We start from the raw sequence: 22,033 nt of genomic DNA, 5'->3' as shown, positions 1-22,033 counted from the left end.
CGATGAGAAACATCCCCATAACATGATGCTGCCACTACTATGCTTCACAGTAGGGATGGTTGCGCCACACATAACACTTTGCATTTAGGTCAAAATGTTCCAATTTAGTTTTGTCAGCCCTCTAATGGTCAAATGGTTACACCTGAGATAAATTACGATTGCTATTACAAGGTGGGTCATTAATTTTCTACAAATTTCTAGAAATTGTGTTTCACATGTTGATGGGTAGGATAAATAAGAACAACTTTTTAAATACATTTTAATTTCAGGCTATAGGGCAACAAAAAGTGAAAACTGGGGTGTAGACTTTCAATTGGCATGGTATTATATGGGAAAGGACCCAGACTAGATGCCAAAAATATTCTATTTGCACCATTGTTGCAGAAAGACTGTGTAGGCAGCAAGACCCATGTATGAATTTAAGCTTTGTATATTGCTCCCGAGAGGCCAGGTGCAGTAGTTCTGTGTAGCTGTGTCCTGTGTGCTGTAGAACTATTTATATGTCCCTAACTGAATTTAGACCATACATAGTTTTGTAAGAAAAACTCCATATAAGGAACATGCAGACAATGCAGATTTTAACAGAGACAATGATGTCATAGTTCTTCTTTTGATCACCCTGAGTTTATTATTGGGTGAAGAAGTCATTCTGTATCCAGGACAGACTCCAACCTTGCAGATGCTACTGCGGTTTTATATATTTAAGAATAGACAAGCATGTAAATCACACAGTGACCAAAAATCTCCTCTTACACCAGACACTGTCAGTCCCTACTATAGATAGGGATAAGAAGTGTTTACAGCTTGTTTGTCCAGCACATCCCACAGATGCTCGGTTGGATTGAGATCTGGGGAATTTGGAGCCCAAGTCAACACCTTAAACTCGTGATTCATCAGACCAGGCCACCTTCTTCCATTGCTCCATGGTCCAGTTCTGATGCTCATGTGCCCATTGTAGGCGCTTTCGGCAGTGGACAGGGGTCAGCATGGGCACTGCGACACGCACTCCTCCAAACTCTCAACAGCGCGTCGCTCGTCTCTACAGTCCTGTGTGTCCAACAAGCGCTGATTGGTTGAAAAGGAGATTGTGAGAGCCACGGCCAATCGCTCAGCTGTGCTCATTACCGAGTGGTGGGTTGACTGGTTTACAATGTATTGCTGTAGGCACTGCAGCAGGTCAGAAAAACGATGTAGTGACATAGGAAAGTATTTAAAATGCATCTCCTCATCCATGAAACGCATTTGCCGCACTAACAGACCGTACTCCCCCTCATCTGGCCTGAACATGTTCAGAGGTCTCATAAAACTATGGGGCGCCGTTTGTACTATACATAATTGTGTGCGCATAACGAGTATTTTTTCCCTCAAAATGCTCATTCCGTGCATTTAATTCACATTTAGTGCACATAATTCACATTTTGTCCAATGAAATGCCCACTTCATGCACATAATTAGTATTTTGTCCTACAATTATGTCATGCTTATCAAATTTGTGGACAAAAATGAATGTGCTTTGCCTTCTGTGGACGGAATGAACACCTCAGTATGCATTATGTCCACAAAATTACGTAAGGAAAAATACATTTTGTGCAGAAACTGTAATAGTTGCATTTCATTTCGTGGTCAAAATGAAAAACCTCTTTCATCAGATCATTGTTAATTTCGTAGCACAAAACGAAGCACTTTCAGGCATGAAATGAAACACCATAGAAAACAGTTCTCCGTTTCTGTAGATTGTGATTTGGTAAATTCAACACTGCCCCCAATGCACGTGTTAACGTTACGTCAGTATTTTGGCAGACTTATAAGCTAATGTCTGTGTACGATGCCTGGGCTTGTTTGCAAAGACTCAGACGCATAATTCAGCCTTTAGACTACATTACAGTGTACGCTGATGGTAGTTTGTTTCGAGTTATTCAATTTTAAGGCAGTAATGTCAAACTTAACAAAATTAAAAAAGTTGTGTTTTGACAAGTTGTTTTGAGCAATCAATCAATTGCAAATCTGCATACCCAGACTTTTGGTATAGAGATATACCCACAATGCAATGTCATGCTTTTTCCTCATTTATTTCAGCTGATTGAACTTTACTGTCAAGACCCCACACAATGCCTCTAGTTATGTGACCATGAACTGAGAACTGAGTCTAATACTCAGTTCACTGGTTCAACTGATCTGCGACCGCTGGGTCCAGTGACCACATAACTAAAACACACAACCATACAACCTGATGACCTGGTCATAGCGTGAAAACACACCATAGATTGATGTATAGTTTGCGCTTCCCTCTTGACTTCTTGTTAGTGAGTACGACCCGAACCAGCACCCTGCTTAGAACCAATAGCCCAGTAAACACATGTCCAGAATATCAGTCCGTGTCTCCTCTCCTGAATCCACATGCTTTTGTAGCATCTTTTTCAAAAGGCTACAACAATCTTGCTGTCATTCTCTGTTTTGTGTATGAAAGGGTACATGCCAGCATTCAATGCCAGTGTGAATGGGGTGCAATGGGGAAAAAGGCAGGAGAACACTGTCTGCATTTTGCTGGTATTTCAGTGTGAAAGGGGCTGTGGACTGCAAATAGATGCAACATAATATTCTGGTGTGTCTTTCTATAATAAATCTCTAAAACAAACCACAGTTAGGATACAGAAATGCTTGCACTGCTATTGTAGCCTATTTCAAATGGTTTCTCATTCAAAGTTTACAAAGTAATTATGTGCATCTATGTCATACCACCAGGTGGCAACCAAACCAGTCTACCTCAAGTTCTTTGCATTAAAAGGTCTATTATTGTTATTTTCAGTGGAACTAAAACTTGGTAATGGCAAGGGACAAAGCAGCTCTTCAGACCAATCAAACAAAACCAAAATGAAACCATAAGTTAATGTGTTTTACTTAAAAAATGGAGGACATTCACAGTAAACAGAAACCAACAAATCAGAATAAAAAAACAATACACTGTAACACATTTCAGTCAATTTAGGCAATTGATAAAATCATGCCTACTTTAAAGATCATGTTAGATAATGTCAGATTATGTAATGTGCTCTTCTCTCACCTTACAATGGAGACTTTTAGTTTTAATTCACAAAACCTTATCTTTCCCACTTAAATAATTCTTATCAGTTAATTATTTCTTAAAAATAAGACATTTGTTTATTTGTGAATGACAAACAAATAAAACCAGACAGAACTGAAAACATTAAAACAGATTTGTGGATGTCATTCTTTGTGAAGATTTTGCACTACCACACAGAGTTAACCACCAGGTATGTGGGTGGTAAAATCAAATACGTAACATTATTTCTGGCTTCCATTGTTTTGCACTGAAATATGAAAATGCTTCAAAGAAAACCTCATGCCAACACCAGAAAACAAACCAAAACCAAAACTAAAAAAGGTAAAAATAAAATAAAAACATCTATTAGGTTAGAATAAAAAGATATTTACATTGAAATTACTAGATGTTCTTTATTTCATACAATAAAACAAAAAAGGATACCATTATAACCCCCCAAATTCATATTTTTAAAAACATCTATACACCACACATTCTGCACTTATTCAGTCATGATCAATCAGCATTTTATTTCATAAATAAAATTTAAAAAGAGCTTCAAACATACTAAATATTACATTAGAAAAGCAGCTTACACATGAATGTATATGGGTGTATGAATGCATTGATTAAATGTTTGTACTTTAATTTACAGTAAAGTACATTGTTATCATCATAATGATAATGATGAATGTGATAATGTATAAACTATAAAAAGACAGAATAGTTACTATCTGTGTGGAATGGCAAGCAATTAAAAAAGCAGAGTAAGCCTAAGCTTTCCTGAAACATGAAAAAGTATACTAAAAACAAAATTATTAAACTTTGTAACATTATAGTTTCCATCTTTATATTTCAGAAAGGTTTTGAAACTAGGGGTGTGTGTTATTTGTTCCTTTTAAGTGATTATTGTTGTTGTTGTTGTTGTTGTTGTTAATCATAATATTCAACCTCCAAAACATAAATAGATACATAACACCAAATGATATGCATATTTAAAAAAAAAAGCAAAAAAAAACAACTGCAACATAAAAACAAAAACAAAAAGCATTACATATATAATTCTCAGCTGAAATCACAAATATTTAAATAGTGATTGTGAAGTAATGTACCCAAGCCTTTCTTTCAGCCATCACTAGCCATTTGTGTTATTTCTAGTTTTTAAAGTGACATGCATAGACTGGAAGTATTCTGTTAAATTAACAGTGTCCGTGGTTTTAAGTCAGGTTGTTGATGGTAACCTTTTTTTGTTTTTGTTTTTTAAGTTTTAAATACATTTATTTTTCTCTTCATCAAAGGTATAAGGTTACTATAATTGATACATTTGACTATTGTTTTAAATTAGAATATAAATGATGACGATTAATGGACCTACAACCTGTAACACCCAGTCATGGGGAATATGTGTAGTTCTATTGAACACGATCCTCTTATTTGACATAGATTCCACTTTTATAGGGCTTCTGTATCTCACAATTGCTTGGAGCATAACTATAGATCAAGAAAAGTCTATACATCGATATGAATCAAAATGTAGAAATAACAAAATATGTGCTACAAAATTACAATGCACAGCTACACAAAAAGGATATAAAATACAATATGATTTTCTATCCCTGATACAAACTGTGAAACTTTGAAAAACAGTGGCAGTTTATATAACACCGTACACAAACATAAGATTAAAGCGTTTTTTGTTTTCCTTTACAATAGTCTCAACATGAAGGTTTGCTGATCGCAAGTTCCTTAAAATGCATGTTGGCATGACACCCTTGGCAGTAGATTGTTGATCCATCTGGTGTCAGCTGTGATATTATACAAATAAATTACCAGTTAGCAAGAACAAATACAAATATAATGAAACCTCCCTTATTTCCATCATAAGGGCTAGTGTTTCGACTTTTTCAGTTAACAGCCACGTCCTAATTTGCAAAAGCATACCTTCTAATGTTTTGCCTTTTACAAAATACAGTATAAAGCCTTAATCTTCATAAATCACTGGACCCTTAGAAGCAAACTGATTAGATCCTAAATCACTGGAAACCCATTGGCTGACAGGAACAATTAGAACTAAATCTCTATCTATTTTGATATTCTCTATATCAGCTATTGTGATGATTCCAAACACAGCTCAACTCGTACTGTTTGCGAGCTCTGCAAAATCCCTCAGCCATTATTAAAGACAGAGCTTGAGCAGATTTGTATGGATTTTACCATCTGCATAATTAACTCTAATGCCATCCTGTGATGAGAGTGATGGGAACTCTTTTTCCTTATGGAGCTCATTTTAGTGTGTTTTATTTTTTTCCTTAAACGTCCTTGAGAATAAAGGCCTTCCTGGCCAACAGTTATTGTGAAATGGCAGATGACAGGCTTGTGTCCCGAGTCAGGCCTCTACGTTAACTCCCCTCCTGTTTCCCCTCCTGAGATGCAGGAGGCTGATCTGTAGAAGAGGCGTGGCTTTTCTCACCATCGTCTCCTTCACCTTATAGACCAAAATAAACACAGTTAGCCAAAGGAAAGACCACAAATTCCAGACTATGATGAGGAAACGATACGAGCACCTGTACAATCTTGCTGAAATACAAATAAAAAAGCATGATTTTTTTCCTAAACAATTGATCTGTATGAAAATGAAATAAATGTGTCAAAGGAATTATTAGCAGTCAGAGAAAATAACATCTTTAATGTGTTACGTGCGTGTAACCATGTAAACCCATGGGTATCTCACCTATCTACCCGTTCTCCCCTGAACAGAGCACAATACAGAATACAATGTGAACGGAAACAAAACACAGATGAAACAGTGGATATTTACACAAGGAAAAACAGACACAGAGCACACGCACGTAACAAATGTTAATAAATTAAATGCATGTATACTATTAATACAATACTAAATCACCTGCTTTATCGATGTCAAGTTCCGACAGCTTCAGGGATAAGTCACTAGTTTCCAAATCTCCTTGAGCTCCAAGAATGTCATGCAATGCATTCCTTCGTCCAGTTCTTCCAGAAGCAATAAAATCTGCATACGTCGATTCAACATCAGTCATTGCTAACACGTTTCAACATAGCAGTGTCTGCAAGAAAAACAAAGAAATACATCAAGCACTTTTAAGAATCTGTATAACGAAATGGGAGTTTTGGAAACTCAGTTGGTAAGTGGATCAAAAGAAATGATCCTGCAATTTTCCAGCAGATGGTGCTATTATTACGACAGACAACAAGGCAAGAGTAATTCACAGCACTTGAGCTTGGCAAACTGGCACTGCACACTGAGCTCTCAGTCACAGCCTGCAAGAGCCGAACATGTTTGCTTGCTAGGCTGTTTTTGCATTCAACAGACATTGGTAATTGCTTCACTTTAGGAAGGGAAAAAAAACGATTTTAACGCTTTTGTTACTTTGTCATAATTTGCCAAACTTTACATTAAAATGTTACAGTGTAAGCCAGTGGTTACTAAACTTTTTTCACACTGTGGCCTGGTTTCCAATAAGAATCAGACTAGGTCAAGTACGAAATGTTAGGTAAAATTAATTATTGACCCAACACAGTCTATTCGTGAAGGGTTACTTCTCTATAAATGTACACCTGTTTATTATAGGATGATATCGTAACAAACTCAGTTCAGATGAAGGAGGCTGTATACAGTATTCAGCTTTCACACAGGCACTTTAATAAAGAAATAGGAAAATAGACGTGGCCTCCAAACAACAACTTTAGTTGACTGCGCTCCCTGGGGAGGTAGCTCCACTATCCCTGGGGGTGCCAACTAGCTCAGTTCCCCCCTGCTCCCCCTTATATGAACTTGAACCCCCTACATACACATGACCACCGTGCAGGTCCAACTGCCCCACAAAAAAGTGATGTTTTGAAACAAAAGGAGACTACAAAAGATACAAGCAAGCCCTATCTTTTACAATGCCTGCCTACTATTCTAATTAAACAGAGATGCATAAGAATAACCCCTACTTTCTTTTTAACACAATTGCAACACTAACCAATAAACAGGTAGACTTTTCAGAGTTTATCCGTCCCAATTTACGGATTATTTCAACAGCAAAGATATTAGAACTTAGAAATTGATAGAAAATTGAATTATCCTCATACATTATAGCTAACTCCTCCAGTCCTACTCAGCCTCAGCCTAACGTGGACTTGTTTCACTTAGTGAATCACCAGGAATTCGCTTTTTTAATTTCTAAATAGAAAATCATTACCAGTGCACTAGACCCCATACCTGCTAAACTGCTGGAAGAAACATTGCCATTAATTTCCCACCGAATGCATAACAACTACATATCCTCATGCTCTGTTCCTGTAAATGTTACTGTAGTTAAGCCACTCCTTAAAAAAAAACATCTAAGATCTTCCCTTCCTGTCTAAGGTTTTTGAAAAAGTAGTTGTTAACCAATTTCAATTATTTTAAACGCTAATAACATTTATGAAAAATTGTATTCAGTATTGAAATGGCGCTGTGAAAAGTATTATGTGATGAGTGTCAGTCTTCTGATCTAGGGCATGTTACTATTATTTTACTAGATTTAAGCGCAGCTTTTGACACAATTGACCATTAGATCCTAAAAAAACGCTTAGAAAACGTAATCGTCTTATCTCAGCAGGTTCTGTCCTGGTTTAAATCATACATAACAAACTCCAATATGTACAGATTAATGATAACTGCTCAAATGTATCTGAAGTTTAGTGCAGAATACCAGAGCAATTCGGTTTCAGATGTATTACTCTTTTCATAATACATGCTCCCATCAGGTTATATTATACAACAGCTATGCACACAACACATGTGTCAATACATGTGAACAAGGCTATGCAAACACTACCCTCTTGCCTGCCTGAGATTAAAATCTGGATAACAAGACATTTTCTGATGTTAAACTCCAATACGACAACTTTCGCAGACAACAATGTAAATGTTCACCATGCGCTGACAGGAACTTTAACTCCACCCTTAAAGAGATGGCACGGATCTTGGGTGTCATCTGCAACCCAGACTTCACCTTGAGTCACACCTCCAGAATGTGTTGATATCTTCGTTCCTCCAGCTTAGAAATATTGCTAAATTAAGACAATATATTTCCTTACATGACACTGAGAAATAGATACATGCATTTGTTACATCCAGATTGGATTCTGTCAGGTAGCACAAACCAGGAAGGCAGTTATCTGGCAATCTCAAGACTAGGTAAGAAAACTGCAGGCGGCAGAGCATTTAACTGTAGCGCCCCAAAACTGTGGAAGAGCATGCGTAAGAGATATCCCTTAATCTTAGTCTTTAAACCATGACTGAAGACTCACTTATTCAATCTGTTTTTCAAATCCTCATAACCCATAGTGCCACCAGTGTTCCATGGACATGCTATGCACACCTTGTATTCATTGTTTTAATCTGTGAAGCGCTCTGTGACTAACTCGCAATGGGTGCTATATCAAATACAAATAGATTTACTGATGAATTCATACAAAGTGGAAAAATAAAAAAAACAAATAGACAGAAAGACAGTACACGGTGGCCACTCCATGTTCCAACCATTTGTGAGATTTAAGTTTCTACAGTTGAAAGGTCAAAAGCACAGATCAGCTGTCAGAAAGTGTCTCGATATACCAGTGTGTTTATCAAGGGCAAGCTTGTTCAGCAAGAATAAGTTGCAGCTGCTAGTGTCCTCCTACACAGATGACTGTAAATAACTCAGATATTGAGGCAATGGGAGCACAATCGGCGTTTGTTTATTTTTTTGTATTTCAGAATGCTTGGAATTTTCCATTCCTTAAACAAAATATCTGGGAAATAACGCACCCATGATTCCTATTTACTATAACAGAAGAAATTTGTGGGAAAAGTTGTGTCCTCATAAAGTCCTCATTACTACAGAATATATTTGTGGGAATCGCAGAGTCTGTATCTGCGACTATAGTTTCCTAAACATTACCAGCCCAGTAAAGAATAACTTTTCTTCTATCAGTGTAGATTACAGAATAGTTTACAGTTTCCCCCTTCTGAATAGAAACACAAGCACTTGTTTTGCTTCAGGGAAATGGAGCACAATATGACCATCTGGTAAGTTCAGAACAGAATGCAATTTATTAGTTTAGATCAGTGAAATGTATGAACTTCAGTAAATAGTAAATTCATCATTTAACACACAGCAGTGCACATGAGGAAGTTATTATCTATCAATTCGAAAAAAAAGTCACCATGAATGGGAAATGCATCACCCATGTGGGAGGTTCTGAGACTTCATGTCTAAGCTGCCTATAGGCTGTTCTGTGGAGAAGCCAATCCCTTTCCTCTGCTTCTTCTCCCCACCCCACTGAAGCAACTTTCTCTTGAACGTCTTAAACTAGACGGCTACCTTAGTGACCCTCTGTAGGTTATCTCTCAGAGAACTGGAAAATTGGAAAAATAATATCGGCAAGTATGAGAACAATGTGCCCAAACACTTGCAAAGAAGATGACCGTAGGCTAAGCTATACAGAATCTTAATGTGACTGAGATCTCACAATTGTAGTGGCCATGGCAAATGCTGAAGTTCTGTGTTACCATGTTCACACGCAAGATGTACTATACCATTGCCATCATGTAACCAAGCCATCATTGTCTGAGTAGAAATGAAGCTTTGCATAGTGTAGTAGTACTGAATTAATGCCATTCCTGAGATGTTACATGAGAGTTCCCAGTTAAAGACAGTTCAGCATTCCCAAAACAATCATTCCACAACTAACAACATGTACACTAGACATGAAATATGTGTTAATTTGGTTAGCACACCCCTGTTAGCCTGCGGTTGTTACGAAGTCTCGAAATAACCAGGACAGCCTTAATCCATGGATTTCCCGTTGAAGTCCTCTATTGTGAAAACTAGTCTGTTTTTTGCTACAGTAGTCAGATTAGTAGTTTCCAGACAGAAAATGACAAGCAATTATTAAAATGGCTCGCTATGCCAGGTGATTTTTTTTTTTACATGTGGATTGGCGTGTGTAGCATGCATGGTTGGAGCCCCCACGCTTGGATTCAAACCGCCATCTCAGGCACACATCCAATCTGCACAATTCCACCAGCGGAGCAATACACCCACTACACCAAAAGATCGGTCCCCTGACACAGAGGGATAGAACACTCCATCATGTGCAGAGAGTGATGACGTCACCATAAAGTTCATACACTAAGCCCCCTTGTGAAAATGTACAAAAATAAGGCTATTGTCCAGGAAAACACATGTATTTAAATAAGAATACAGGTTTCCCTTCTGGAGATTCAAAACGTGCCTGTGTTCTATATTTGAAATTATGTTCAAAGCTTTTTGTGACTGGGTTAACATGCACAACTGGCACAAGTCCCAAGGAGAACAGCATTATCTTTAGTAAATATAAATGTCAAAGCAAACAGTATGTAACTGCATCATTATTTATTTAATTATATGAAGCTCCGTTACCTTAGACATGAGACCACTTAATACTTAATCATATTTTACAATTATTTGAAAGCATCACGTTCAACAATATACAAAAAATAAACAAACAAAAAACTTAAATCTCTTTACCCACTGTATACTTTTCAGTGCCAGGATGGCATTTGTAGAAACTATTACATGAAACTATATTCATAATACACCACTCAGAATCAGAAAAAAAAACATGAAACTAATAACAGTAGCCTTATTTTAAAGTTGTAACTTAGAATATTTAAATCAAACCTTCCACTTCACTGCTTATATATATATATATATATATATATATATATATATATATATATATATATAAAAATGAAATATAAAATAATATCTGTGATTAAACCTACCTGATGATTAAGCCATCATCCCCCAGATTTTCACCATGACAATTCATTTGCCTAAGTCATTCTGCTTGTAGCATTGATCCATGTATGAAAGGCACCAAATACCAACATACAACCTCACCCCCCACCCCTCCTCAAAAGAGAGAAAAAAGATCTGCATCAACGCCGGTGATATAAGCCATTTCTCATCTCATTGAAGTTTTATGCCTTTTTGTTTCCTGGTGGGCAAAGCACTGGTTGCCAGCCTCATGCTGGTTATGCAGCAAGCATTGAAGTATCGCGAGTTTAAGGACAGAAGCAGAAGCAGGCGACAGTGGACATACATCATATGAAGCAACATCAAGACATACAAAGAACTACTGCCCCTGACTTACTGATGATCACTGATTTATCAAACTCCTACAGGAGACCTCAAGTTTAATATTTACATGTTAGGGCTGCCTATTCCCAGGATCCAAAGCTTTTGTGCTATTTTTGGATGATGGTGTCATCACCTCGCCTGTCTCTTACAGCTGTTGCCATCAGCACACTGTCAGTCAGCTAGAAAGAGGGCACTACAGACAGCACATTTATAAATCAATGTTGAGAAAAGCCAATTTAAATTTGCTTCGTTTGGATAATATGCTTGAGGGACCACACAATCTCCTGTCACAGAAATGGGCTCCATATAAAAATGGAAAGAGAAACTCAGTAGTCACCCAGCTAACCCTGCAAACAATTCCAGTGCAGGTTTTTGGTATAACTAGTTTAATCAAATATAACATAATTAGGGAAAACATTAAGGAAACAATTAAAAAAGGTAAGCTATCCAGAGAGAGAGAGAGAGAGAGAGAGAGAGAGAGAGAGAGAGAGAGAGAGAGAGAGAGAGAGAGAGAGAGCTTTAATTTCCTGGAATACTAGCTTTACTCTGCACTGTTCACACCCGTGATTGAAAACAGTGCTTCAAATGCATGGAAAACATCATTCAAGAACACCAGTATATTATTTAGTGAAATGTAAAACCAGAGCTTATTTACAATTGCAGCAGATTTGAAATATTCAGTAGGAGAAAGGGGTAACTGTCACGCCTGGCAAGGTTCCGGCCAATCAGATAATCATGTTCCTACAGACAGTGACATGCCAGTTGTAGAGACAGAAGTGAAAACTGACATTTTACTAAACTGACAGTAAAACTTATTTATTAATACATTGTCAATATACATTTTTTGTTATGTAGAACAAAAACAATATAGCGACAATTTATTGATATTTATATATATATATATTTATATATATATACACACCAATCAGCCATAACATTATGACTGCTGACAGGTGAAGTGAATAACATTGATAATCTCGTTATCATGGCATCAGTGGGTGGGATATATTAGGCAGGAAGTGAACATTTTGTCCTCAAAGTTGATGTGTTAGAAGCAGGAAAAATGGGCAGCGTAAGGATCTGAGCGACTTTGACAAGGGCCAAATTGTGATGGCTAGACGACTGGGTCAGAGCATCTCCAAATTTACACTGTAATGCAGTCTAACACGTTTGCCTATGTATAAAGATGTGGGGTGTTCCCGTGGGGTGGGGTGTCTGCAGTGGTCAGTACCTATCAAAAGTGGTCCAAGGAAGGAAAAGCGGTGAACCGGCGACAGGGTCATGGGCAGCCAAGGCTCATTGATGCACGTGGGGAGCGAAGGCTGGCCCGTGTGGTCCGATCCAACAGACGAGCTACTGTAACTCAAATTGCTGAAAAAGTGAATGCTGGTTTTGATAGAAAGGTGTCAGAACACACAGTGCATCGCAGTTTGTTGCGTATGGGACTGCGTAGCCGCAGACCAGTCAGGGTGCCCATGCTGACCCCTGTCCACTGCCGAAAGCACCTACAATGGGCACGTGAGCATCAGAACTGGACCACGGAGCAATGGAAGAAGGTGGCCTGGTCTGATCAATCACGAGTTCAAGGTGTTGACTTGGCCTCCAAATTCCCCAGATCTCAATCCAATCGAGCATCTGTGGGATGTGTTGGACAAACAAGTCCGATCCATGGAGGCCCCACCTCGCAACTTACAGGACTTAAAGGATCTGCTGCTAACGTCTTGGTGCCAGATACCACAGCACACCTTCAGAGGTCTAGTGGAGTCCATGCCTCGACGGGTCAGGGCTGTTTTGGCGGCAAAAGGGGGACCTTTAGGCAGGTGGTCATAATGTTATGGCTGATCGGTGTATATATAGATACTTATTTCCCTCATTAACATGCAAATCAATTTATAACTTTTTTGAAATGCATTTTTCTGGATTTTTTGGTTGTTATTCTGTCTCTCACTGTTAAAATACACCTACCATTAAAATTATAGACTGATCATTTGTCAGTGGACAAACGTACAAAATCAGCAGGGGATCAAATACTTTTTTCCCTCACTGTAGATATATAGATTTATATAGATACATAAATTGAATATATTGTTTTGTTAGAGAGTGTTATCATCTGATGAACAAATATTTTCCTGAGAAGAACAGCGTTCTTCATTTTAGATGTAGGCTACCGGACAAGGGTGTAATTACATTTCCAAGAGGAAGGATCTATCTATCTTTAAATGCTATATTAATGCTAATATATATGGTAACTACAATATATTACATTATGGTTTCCTTTAAGAAAAAAAATATAAAGAAAAAACAATCATTGGGTATCATATAAATTCAGCTAAAGCAGAAACATGTGAAATATGAAAAATATTAAACTATCCCAGAAAAATATTAATATACTTCTTAATACTAAAAATGTAATGAACAACAGCAGAGGAGTGCATGTATCATTAATACTACATGGTAAATAATTTGAGATTGGGGACTAAACCTCTCTTACAGGGCAGAGTATTGTCGATCCATCAAAACTTTGACCCACCCGCTAATAGAAAACTACAGAACTATACTCAGTTGCGGCTTCATTTTTAGTAAGATGCCACTTTCTTCTAATCATAAATGTAACCTCTATGATGTACAGGTTTGTAGTTTGCTATTAGCGGGTGGGTCAAAGTTTTGATTTAATCCAGCCCCTAATCTGGCCCTTAGTGTGTAATTTCTCCGAAATGTAAAAGTTATCTCTAACTTAGACTATTGCTAATGTAAAACTTTGATTTACCTTGTACTACATAAAAACAAAAAAAGACTGGTTTTAACAACACAATCTAACTGTATAGAGGAAACAACCAAGCCAAGTTAGGGTTTTTGATTTACCATTCCTACAAAACACAATCTGCAAAGGCTTGGATCAACATGTTACTAGCAATCAGAAAAGCTAGCTGACCTGGATGACCTTCTGTCATTTGTAACATTCTTAATGTTAGGTTCTTAAGGGAAAATAGACAGAAAATAAGTAATGCACTTTAATGCTTGTCATAAGAAATAAAATACATCTATTTACTAGGGCTTTGCTCTTGCAAATGTATTGCTTCATTGCAGACACCAATTTGTCTAAGGATGTATGCAGCTGTCATGATCTATTATGCATATAAAATTGTATTAACAAGAAAAAGCTTTTGGCTATCAAAAGTGGGATACAATAGGTTTGCAGAGCAGATGACATTTTGAGCAAGGTTCATACAATACTGCACATTTCATTAGCATTTCTCAGTTTTATGTAGTGAACTGTTCACATATTTTTAACATCTGTGTAATAAAGCATGTTTTACATGTTGGACAACAATAGCATTCTCACAGATGGCATAGAGGAGAAACACTATCCGTCAGTTTCAGAGTTCGGAAAATAAAGAACTCACTGTATAAAGTTAACAGTGCATTTCCAAAAAATATATAGTATTATAGTATTATACATGTTGCTGGAATTAGTATGAATCACAAGTCACCAAATAGATAATAATAAGGTAACATCCCTGTTTTTGTTGTTGTTGTTTTTTACTTTGAATTGATTGGCATTGGTCTGGAATGGCACCTGATAATATAACAAGTATCCTACAAAATTAAACACCAGTGTATTATCACTGCAAAGAGAGCTTTGTAAGCCACTGCAGGACCAGACAAAAGGGGATGGTGTTTGCCTGGAAGTGTCAATTGATTGATTGACCAGCATAAGAATTTGTGTATGAATGTGTGCTCCTATTGGCTGATCATTTATCTTGTAAGTGATCTCAGTTGGCACCCTCCCCTATAAAAAGTGGGGGTATAAAAGACATAAGATTATCCTTTGAAATACTGGGTTTGTGTAGGGAAGAACTTTACACACTGAACAGCAGCAGTGTTTTGGTTTACTTTCTTTTTGTTTAAGCAATCTTTGTATAGTTAGGCTTTTGTAAGAGTCCACCTCGGAAATACATATGATGTGATTCATTCAATCTAAAATCCCATAAGGTTGTCTGATATTTCCTGTGAATTATTTAAACAAAGTTGAAACCACAACTGATTGTGATGCAACCTAGGCTGCTCCTCACCAGCAGTGCACATGTTTCACTTGCTGGATTAGGTTGAACAGTTTTTATTAATATTAAATAAAAGTTGCAACAAAGATGTGTTGATGACTTAAAATGCAGAATTTTGGGAGCAAAGTTGGCACAGTATTTTAGTATTGGGGGTGGGTAACTATGCATGTGAACTTTATAATACAATTTTAGAGGGACTGGTGCATGTTCACTTCTAATGATCTGTGAAATGTGTATATACTTGTATTACTTTATGCTGCATTGAAGAAAACTATAAAATGCCAGAACAATACATCTTGTTGTGGTAGGAGGGCATCCTGGGTAAATTTATATTATAGTATTGGAGCAATCAGTAGTGAATCAAGTGACTTCTAATGATTGCAAAGACAATTGGGCTAAACATTTTGTGGAACAAACCTTCTTTCAAACTATTTTAAAGGTTGGTATGGTTGAATACTAACAAGTTCACACCCCAGTTACTGGCCACTACAGATACATAATGGGTTAGTTTAGGCTGGCTTTAAAATATTAGCATTTTCTCATGCAGTTATGTCTGTAATTGCATTTCACCAGTTCACTGCTCTCTGTGGAAGGGAGATGCACTTTACTGGTGTACTACCAGTCTGTTGCTCTTCTTCCTTGCAGATTTGTTTTGTTTGCTGTTCTTGAGTTTAAAGAATGTGATTTTTATATGGAAAGGCCCACCTCATTGATGTTTTGAGTGAGATATGGAAACTGTCTTCCCATATAGCTTAATCAAATTCTTCATATTTTTAGACCGTGTGTATATATAGCTAAATTGAGATGGAAATCCTCGTCACCTTAACAAGGCCATAACATCTTGGAGACAAACATAATGTCAACAATAACATCGAGTGCCATCAGACAATCCACAACAGCTAGAGACTCTACTTGTGCAGAAGTGGAATAGGATACCCTGGGTATTCATTCAGATACTCATTCAATCACTGAGATGCTGCTGTCTGAATTACCATTAACAGGGATCTTGGTAATTACAAGTAATTACAGTCATGCATAATACATTGATACAGCTTTACCACCAGAAAAGAGTGAGGCTGTGTTATTAAAGCTATCAGAGTGTACATACATATTCACCATTAGTCTAATTTACAAGAGTAAATCCAAGACTCACGATGTCTTTACACACACTTGTCACACTACAAGTTGTTCGCCACTGTAAGCCGGTTTTCTGCCCATAAGGGCTAGAAGGCAGAAAGCACAGGGATTGTGCAAAATGTGCAGTTATGTGTAGTAATTAAACACATTATCCTTTACCAAAGCAACATTAAAGTTTGTATATGCTAGCCAGTAAAGGAGCAACCATAAGTGAAGTGCTTTGTACCCCCCATTACACAGAGTAGTCAAAAGCAACAAAAGCCACAAGCTGTACAGCTACTTTACAACCTACTTTGGAGTCCCTTACACAGATGGGATTAATACATCCTACCACATATTGGAAAAACACAGGAAGGTTATGGATGAGATTGTATTAGATTTCTATTTAGTGGAAGTCAAATGTTTACACACCCCTCTGTGAAACTCAATTGGACTTTCCTTAGTTTATATTACCCTTAATCCATGTTCAACAAACTTAAAAAATATTGTAGTATTAGTATTGTTTTATGATCAATATTTCTTATTCAATGAATCACTGTTTCAAATTTTATTCAGCTACACCTGTATTTTTTCATTATAACACCAATAACTTCCCAGAATATGTTTTCTAAAGGAGTAATGGTTGCTAATTTAGAAATCATCCCATTTGTAGTCAACATGCCTCTTGCCTTCCCTAGATCATCCAAATCACAACCCTTTCAGTAGCTACCTTCCACTATCATTATAGCCTCCCACCTAGAAAACCTTTTGACCCTTATTCTACAGCTAATATTATGTGTTTTGTCTTTCTTATAATAAAATATATAAACCTATTTTATCATGATAAAACCTGAAATACAAATGTCACTCAAATGTCTTCGTTTTCCCAAACAATATAAATGTTAACTATTTGAAAACATATGGCCTCTGCTTGATCAGCTGCCTGGTGACTGAAACGATCTGGTATTTAAATTTGTATCCATTTATTGCCTAGTTAAATCAGGGACTTTCATAATACAAAATTATAATAAGAATGAATGATGATGATAATAATGATCTAAAGGTAAGTGTTGTCTGAACATTAAGCTACCCAGCTATGCTCCTGTTGTCGGGGCCTAGAGAAAAATGTGAAATGCACTATTCCAGTGCTGAAAATATTACAAAGAACAATGCCTGTAGAAAATACGCATCTTCTATCTTACTCTCTCTGTCTGCCTCTCGTTTTCATATGAACGTCAAGAGAGTTTGTGGAGGAGCAATGCCCTCCTTCAAAGAAAGAAAGAAAAAAAACGTTTGGCAGACTAACATTCCTATAATTAATATTTCCCTTTAACAACAATACCAGGTATAGGTGCCGCCCCCACGACACCCCCTTTCCCCAATAACATGAAGGTTATTCCTTATGTAAAGCTTACCTGATACAACCGGTCAGATAAGCAGCGACTGATACAATGTTTGCATAGTGAAACAAGAACCATATAATAAAATTATGACACAGCATGCACTGTCAAATGAATCTGTATGTATATGTCAAAATGATATACTACGGAAGGCTTCCCATTTGCACGTTTATGAAATGTAGCATGATGTGTTATCTCATCAAAACATGTTTGCAGGACTAAAACGTAGACTAAACCATGCAGCACGTACCTTTAATGCTATGGCAGCCAACTCATTGCAATGCAAAAGCGATATTTATTTATTTTGCAGGAGCCACTGCCTCTTCCCTCTGTTCTGGAGCTGTAGTATCAAACGCGCTTAGCATCTGCCATTCGCGATCTCTTAGTGACGTCATGCGGGATTCCGGGATTTTTTCCCACGGTAGGGGGAGATAGATTTGCATAAAGATGTAAACGGGATAACTAATGGCAATCTCGGGTTATTGTTTCTAAAACTAACATCACGTTATGTTATACATTTTATTATATTGTTCTATCGTGTTTCTGTCTTCTTTTGGTGTGCACGAAAATGATCAACATTGTTTAGGCTTCCCTACAAATCCTGCAAAAAGAAGAGCTTTTCCCTCTTACAGATTCGTAACACTGCAAATTGACACGTACAATATGTATTCCTTTAACAAATGATTTTAAATACATCAGTCCCAACCTTTAGAGTGTTTTGTTTGTATATTGTGTTTCTAGGGCGTTGTGTAACATCTAAGAAAGCCAGTGATGCACATATTTGCAACCATTATTGTTCAAATAACCTGGGGAAAGACAGTTTGCTGTACTTAATTGGTACTGTACAGGAGTCTATTCTGCCTTTGTACCTTGTTTTCCATATTAAGCCTATAGTGATCGATTACTGTAATACTACTACTACTAATAATAATAATAATAATAATATACATAATTCACAAATATATATATATATATATTCATATCTTCATTCTTTACATTTACTGTTGTTTCTTTGTTGCACTAATTTGTTTAATGTATTTCTGTTTTTTCATAAAAACATTTATAAATGTATATGTTTTCTCCAATGTGTTTGTTTGGTTTTACTTGTTCTTAAAGGCAAATGCAAAATATCATGATTTGTTTTTGTGCTATTATTTCAGCACACAGTTTAAATGTTTCAATTATTTAACACATGGTTGTACAGTATTTAAGGTATTTATTTTTTTTGTTTGCTTGTTTACATTTTTTTACTTATAGCCACAACAATACATAGTTGGAATGTTTGTTACTGTTTTCAAAGAAATCTACTTTGCAACTTATACTAGACAATTTAAAAAGTATTATATGTACTGTATCTATAAATAATTCAGTAATCTCCAGTTCCCCAAACTATATAAAAATAAGTTACAATAAAGAAGAAAGCACTCTATGGTTTAATTATTATGATTTCGTGAAAAATCCCCCTATGCCACGCTAGAATACATTGAAAACATTCATCCCCAGTGTTTTAATTTTATTTTTTATGGAAGTTAAGCTGGTTCACCTGTGTCAAGTGTTTATCCATAATTACCAAATCATTCTAATAATTCTATAATTCTAATGTCACTACATACCAGAGGCAATTTCTGCACACATCCTGTATTTCGGTTCAATGGGAATTTCATCAAATCTGACCAGCAGTTTCAGTCCTGTCCAGACCTTCACGAGGTGTGGTGCGTTGCCTTTGATCGCTGTGGGATCTTTATGAATGGTGCAGACTTTGACTCTCTTCACAGGGCCTATCCCTTATATAGTAACAAAGGAGAAGTGCCTAGGATCTCACTTTGGATCTAAACAAGGGAGGGATAGGTGTTAGAGGAGTCTTCGTACAAGGCAGCAACAACATAATGGAAGAGCTCTGAAAATCACAAATGTGGCTTGCAACAACACATCTGCTAGGACGTTGATGTGGCCATGAACATGTTCTTCCACATTGTATGCCTGATTGGCCAAGTTCCAGCGCATCAGCAGCTGGTTCTGGCTGGCCATGTGGTGCAAGTAAGTGAGAGGGTTGTGATCTGTGAAGACCGATGACAGGCTGGGAGGATGGGCCCACATAAACTGAGAAATGCTGCAACACCCACAGCAACACCAGCGCCTCCTGGTCAATTGTGGAGTAGTTCTGCTGGCACCTGTTGATTTTTTATTTTTTCAATTTCCTGGGCATCGTCCTGTAACAGCCACAATTACTTGCATCTACAGATAAACGACACAAGCGAGCAAAAGTGGGCACAGCAAGCTCTGGCGAGCTCATCAAGACAGCTTTAAGACTGTCAAAGGCTGTCTGGCAAGCATCTGACTACACAAAAAACATGGTCATGATATTTTTATATCTCAAAGGTGGCAACCCTACCATAATTGCAGAGGTATGATGTTTCCTAGTGTGGAAGGAACAATTGTGTGTGTGTTTTTCAACTGAGAAAATATAACACAATGTTTTATAATTTTGCAAAATATGAACAGAGGGTAGGCCTTTGCTACCTGTGACCCACTGAGTCCCTGACATGGCGCAGTTGGGAGAGAGTGGTCGAAATCTGTTAGCAGCAGTGGCTGATGCATTTCCTCCTGGAGGGTCTGGCCCTGCCTGGAGCTTGCACCCCCTGAAACACAAAATGAAACATGCATCACTCTTTCTGTCCCCCTTCATCACCTCCCCCCAACACTGTCCTGTTTTCCTGGCTTCTGGATTTGGTTCAAAGCTTAAGTGTTGCAAGAAACTACAGGAACAACAATTTCTACACCTGTGAAGTACATTTTCAAGTGCCCTTTATGAAAACAATATAACACACTGGACAGAAACAATACACTTCCCACTGAGATTGTACCTGCTAGGGGATGCTCAGGCTCCTCCCCTCTGGCCTGGCCTGCTGCTCCTGGCCTGCTTAGCCTTTGGAAGAAGATCTTCCTGTCAAGCGACTTTAGACACCTGCCCCAGCAGCTTGCCTTTCAGCTCCTCCTGCCTGTGGAACAGCCCCTTGGCATGTGCAGATGTAATGGGGCACAGTTGCCACAGCAGGCTGCTAACGACTGCCCTGATGAACTCATTGGGCAAAAAACTGCTTGCTGGTCTCCGGCCCAGGTGTACGGCCAGTGGGTACCGCAGGTAAGTGGAAGAACCTCTGCTCCAGGTACACCATCTGGGCCCCTGCAGCCTGGGGGTCAGCAGTCTCCTCCCATCCCTGACTGCCCTCTCTGCCAACATTGTACTGTGTTCCCAGTGATTCAGGCAGGGGAAGGGCACTCTGGAAAGTAAATTAACACACATATAACATACAGAAAATATGGCAAAGACTCGACTGTTGGTACTGTAATATGTGAAACACATTTCAGCATATGCAGATTACGACATTACTTATTATTATTATTATTATTATTATTATTATTATTATTATTATTATTATTATTATCCAGGGCGACTTACAACATAAAATGTTCTAACACTCTTATTGGGTACAGATCTAATTGCACATTCACAATGAGTATGTAAACTCACTTTTACAAACTAAAGTGATATCCATTTTAAATGGTTTGTAATTTGCACGGTTTGTTTCAATGTTTCAATGTTTCACTTTGTATTGCACTTATATTGTAAGTCACCCTGGGTAAAGGTGTCTGCCAAGAAATAATAATAATAATAATAATAATAATAATAATAATAATAATAATAATAATTAAAATTATAATAATAACAATTATTATTATTAGCCTATTACTATTTGCATAAGGTAGAAGAAACAATCCACTGCCAATCAATGACATTCATTTTGTATTTCATTGTTAACCTTCCATTGTAAAATTCTGTAATTGTATTGCACTTTTGCAAGTATAAAGTCTTATACTGTTTGATGACGACTACTGTTTATATGGATTTATTTAATAAGCAGACTCGTTGAGTTAAGCAACATAAATGGTTTTCCAATATTAGTACCAAAAAGCAGAACACACGTGTTAAAAACCAAACCGCCTCCCACGCTCCACCTGCTGTCAGGGAATCAGCACAAATCCAGGGTCGCGTTCTTGTAGCGCAGATTTCCGCAGTTCTGCGTGGATCTGCACAATTTACCGATTCCATTGGTGGAACCGCGCAGATCCGCGCAGATCCGCGCAGGATTGTGGAAAACAGCGCAACACGCAGGCGACAGAAGACAGCCAATGAAAGCGCCGGATATTGAGTTGCGG

General features: G+C 37.5%; 1 protein-coding gene across 3 annotated transcripts; it reads right to left on the bottom strand.

The window, feature by feature from the left end:
• Positions 1 to 2,872: 2,872 nt before the first annotated feature.
• pkia (cAMP-dependent protein kinase inhibitor alpha) lies at positions 2,873 to 18,184 on the bottom strand. 3 transcript variants are annotated; one of them, XM_066721604.1, is made up of 3 exons: positions 18,066 to 18,184; positions 5,967 to 6,144; positions 2,873 to 5,546 (listed from the first exon to the last, which is right to left on the bottom strand). In XM_066721604.1, exons 2-3 carry the CDS (start codon positions 6,115 to 6,117, stop codon positions 5,461 to 5,463), a joined length of 237 nt encoding a protein of 78 aa, XP_066577701.1. In that variant the 5' UTR covers positions 6,118 to 6,144; positions 18,066 to 18,184; the 3' UTR covers positions 2,873 to 5,460. The 3 variants fall into 3 exon arrangements, with proteins under 3 accessions (XP_066577701.1, XP_066577720.1, XP_066577710.1); XM_066721623.1 differs by lacking the exon at positions 18,066 to 18,184 and adding an exon at positions 11,252 to 11,319; XM_066721613.1 differs by lacking the exon at positions 18,066 to 18,184 and adding an exon at positions 10,881 to 11,241.
• Positions 18,185 to 22,033: the final 3,849 nt, after the last annotated feature.

This window comes from Amia ocellicauda, chromosome 2, assembly GCF_036373705.1.
Source record: "Amia ocellicauda isolate fAmiCal2 chromosome 2, fAmiCal2.hap1, whole genome shotgun sequence".
NCBI lineage: Eukaryota > Metazoa > Chordata > Actinopteri > Amiiformes > Amiidae > Amia > Amia ocellicauda.
The sequence above is the reverse complement of the archived record's forward strand: the minus strand, read 5'-3'. Positions and strand labels throughout refer to the sequence as shown.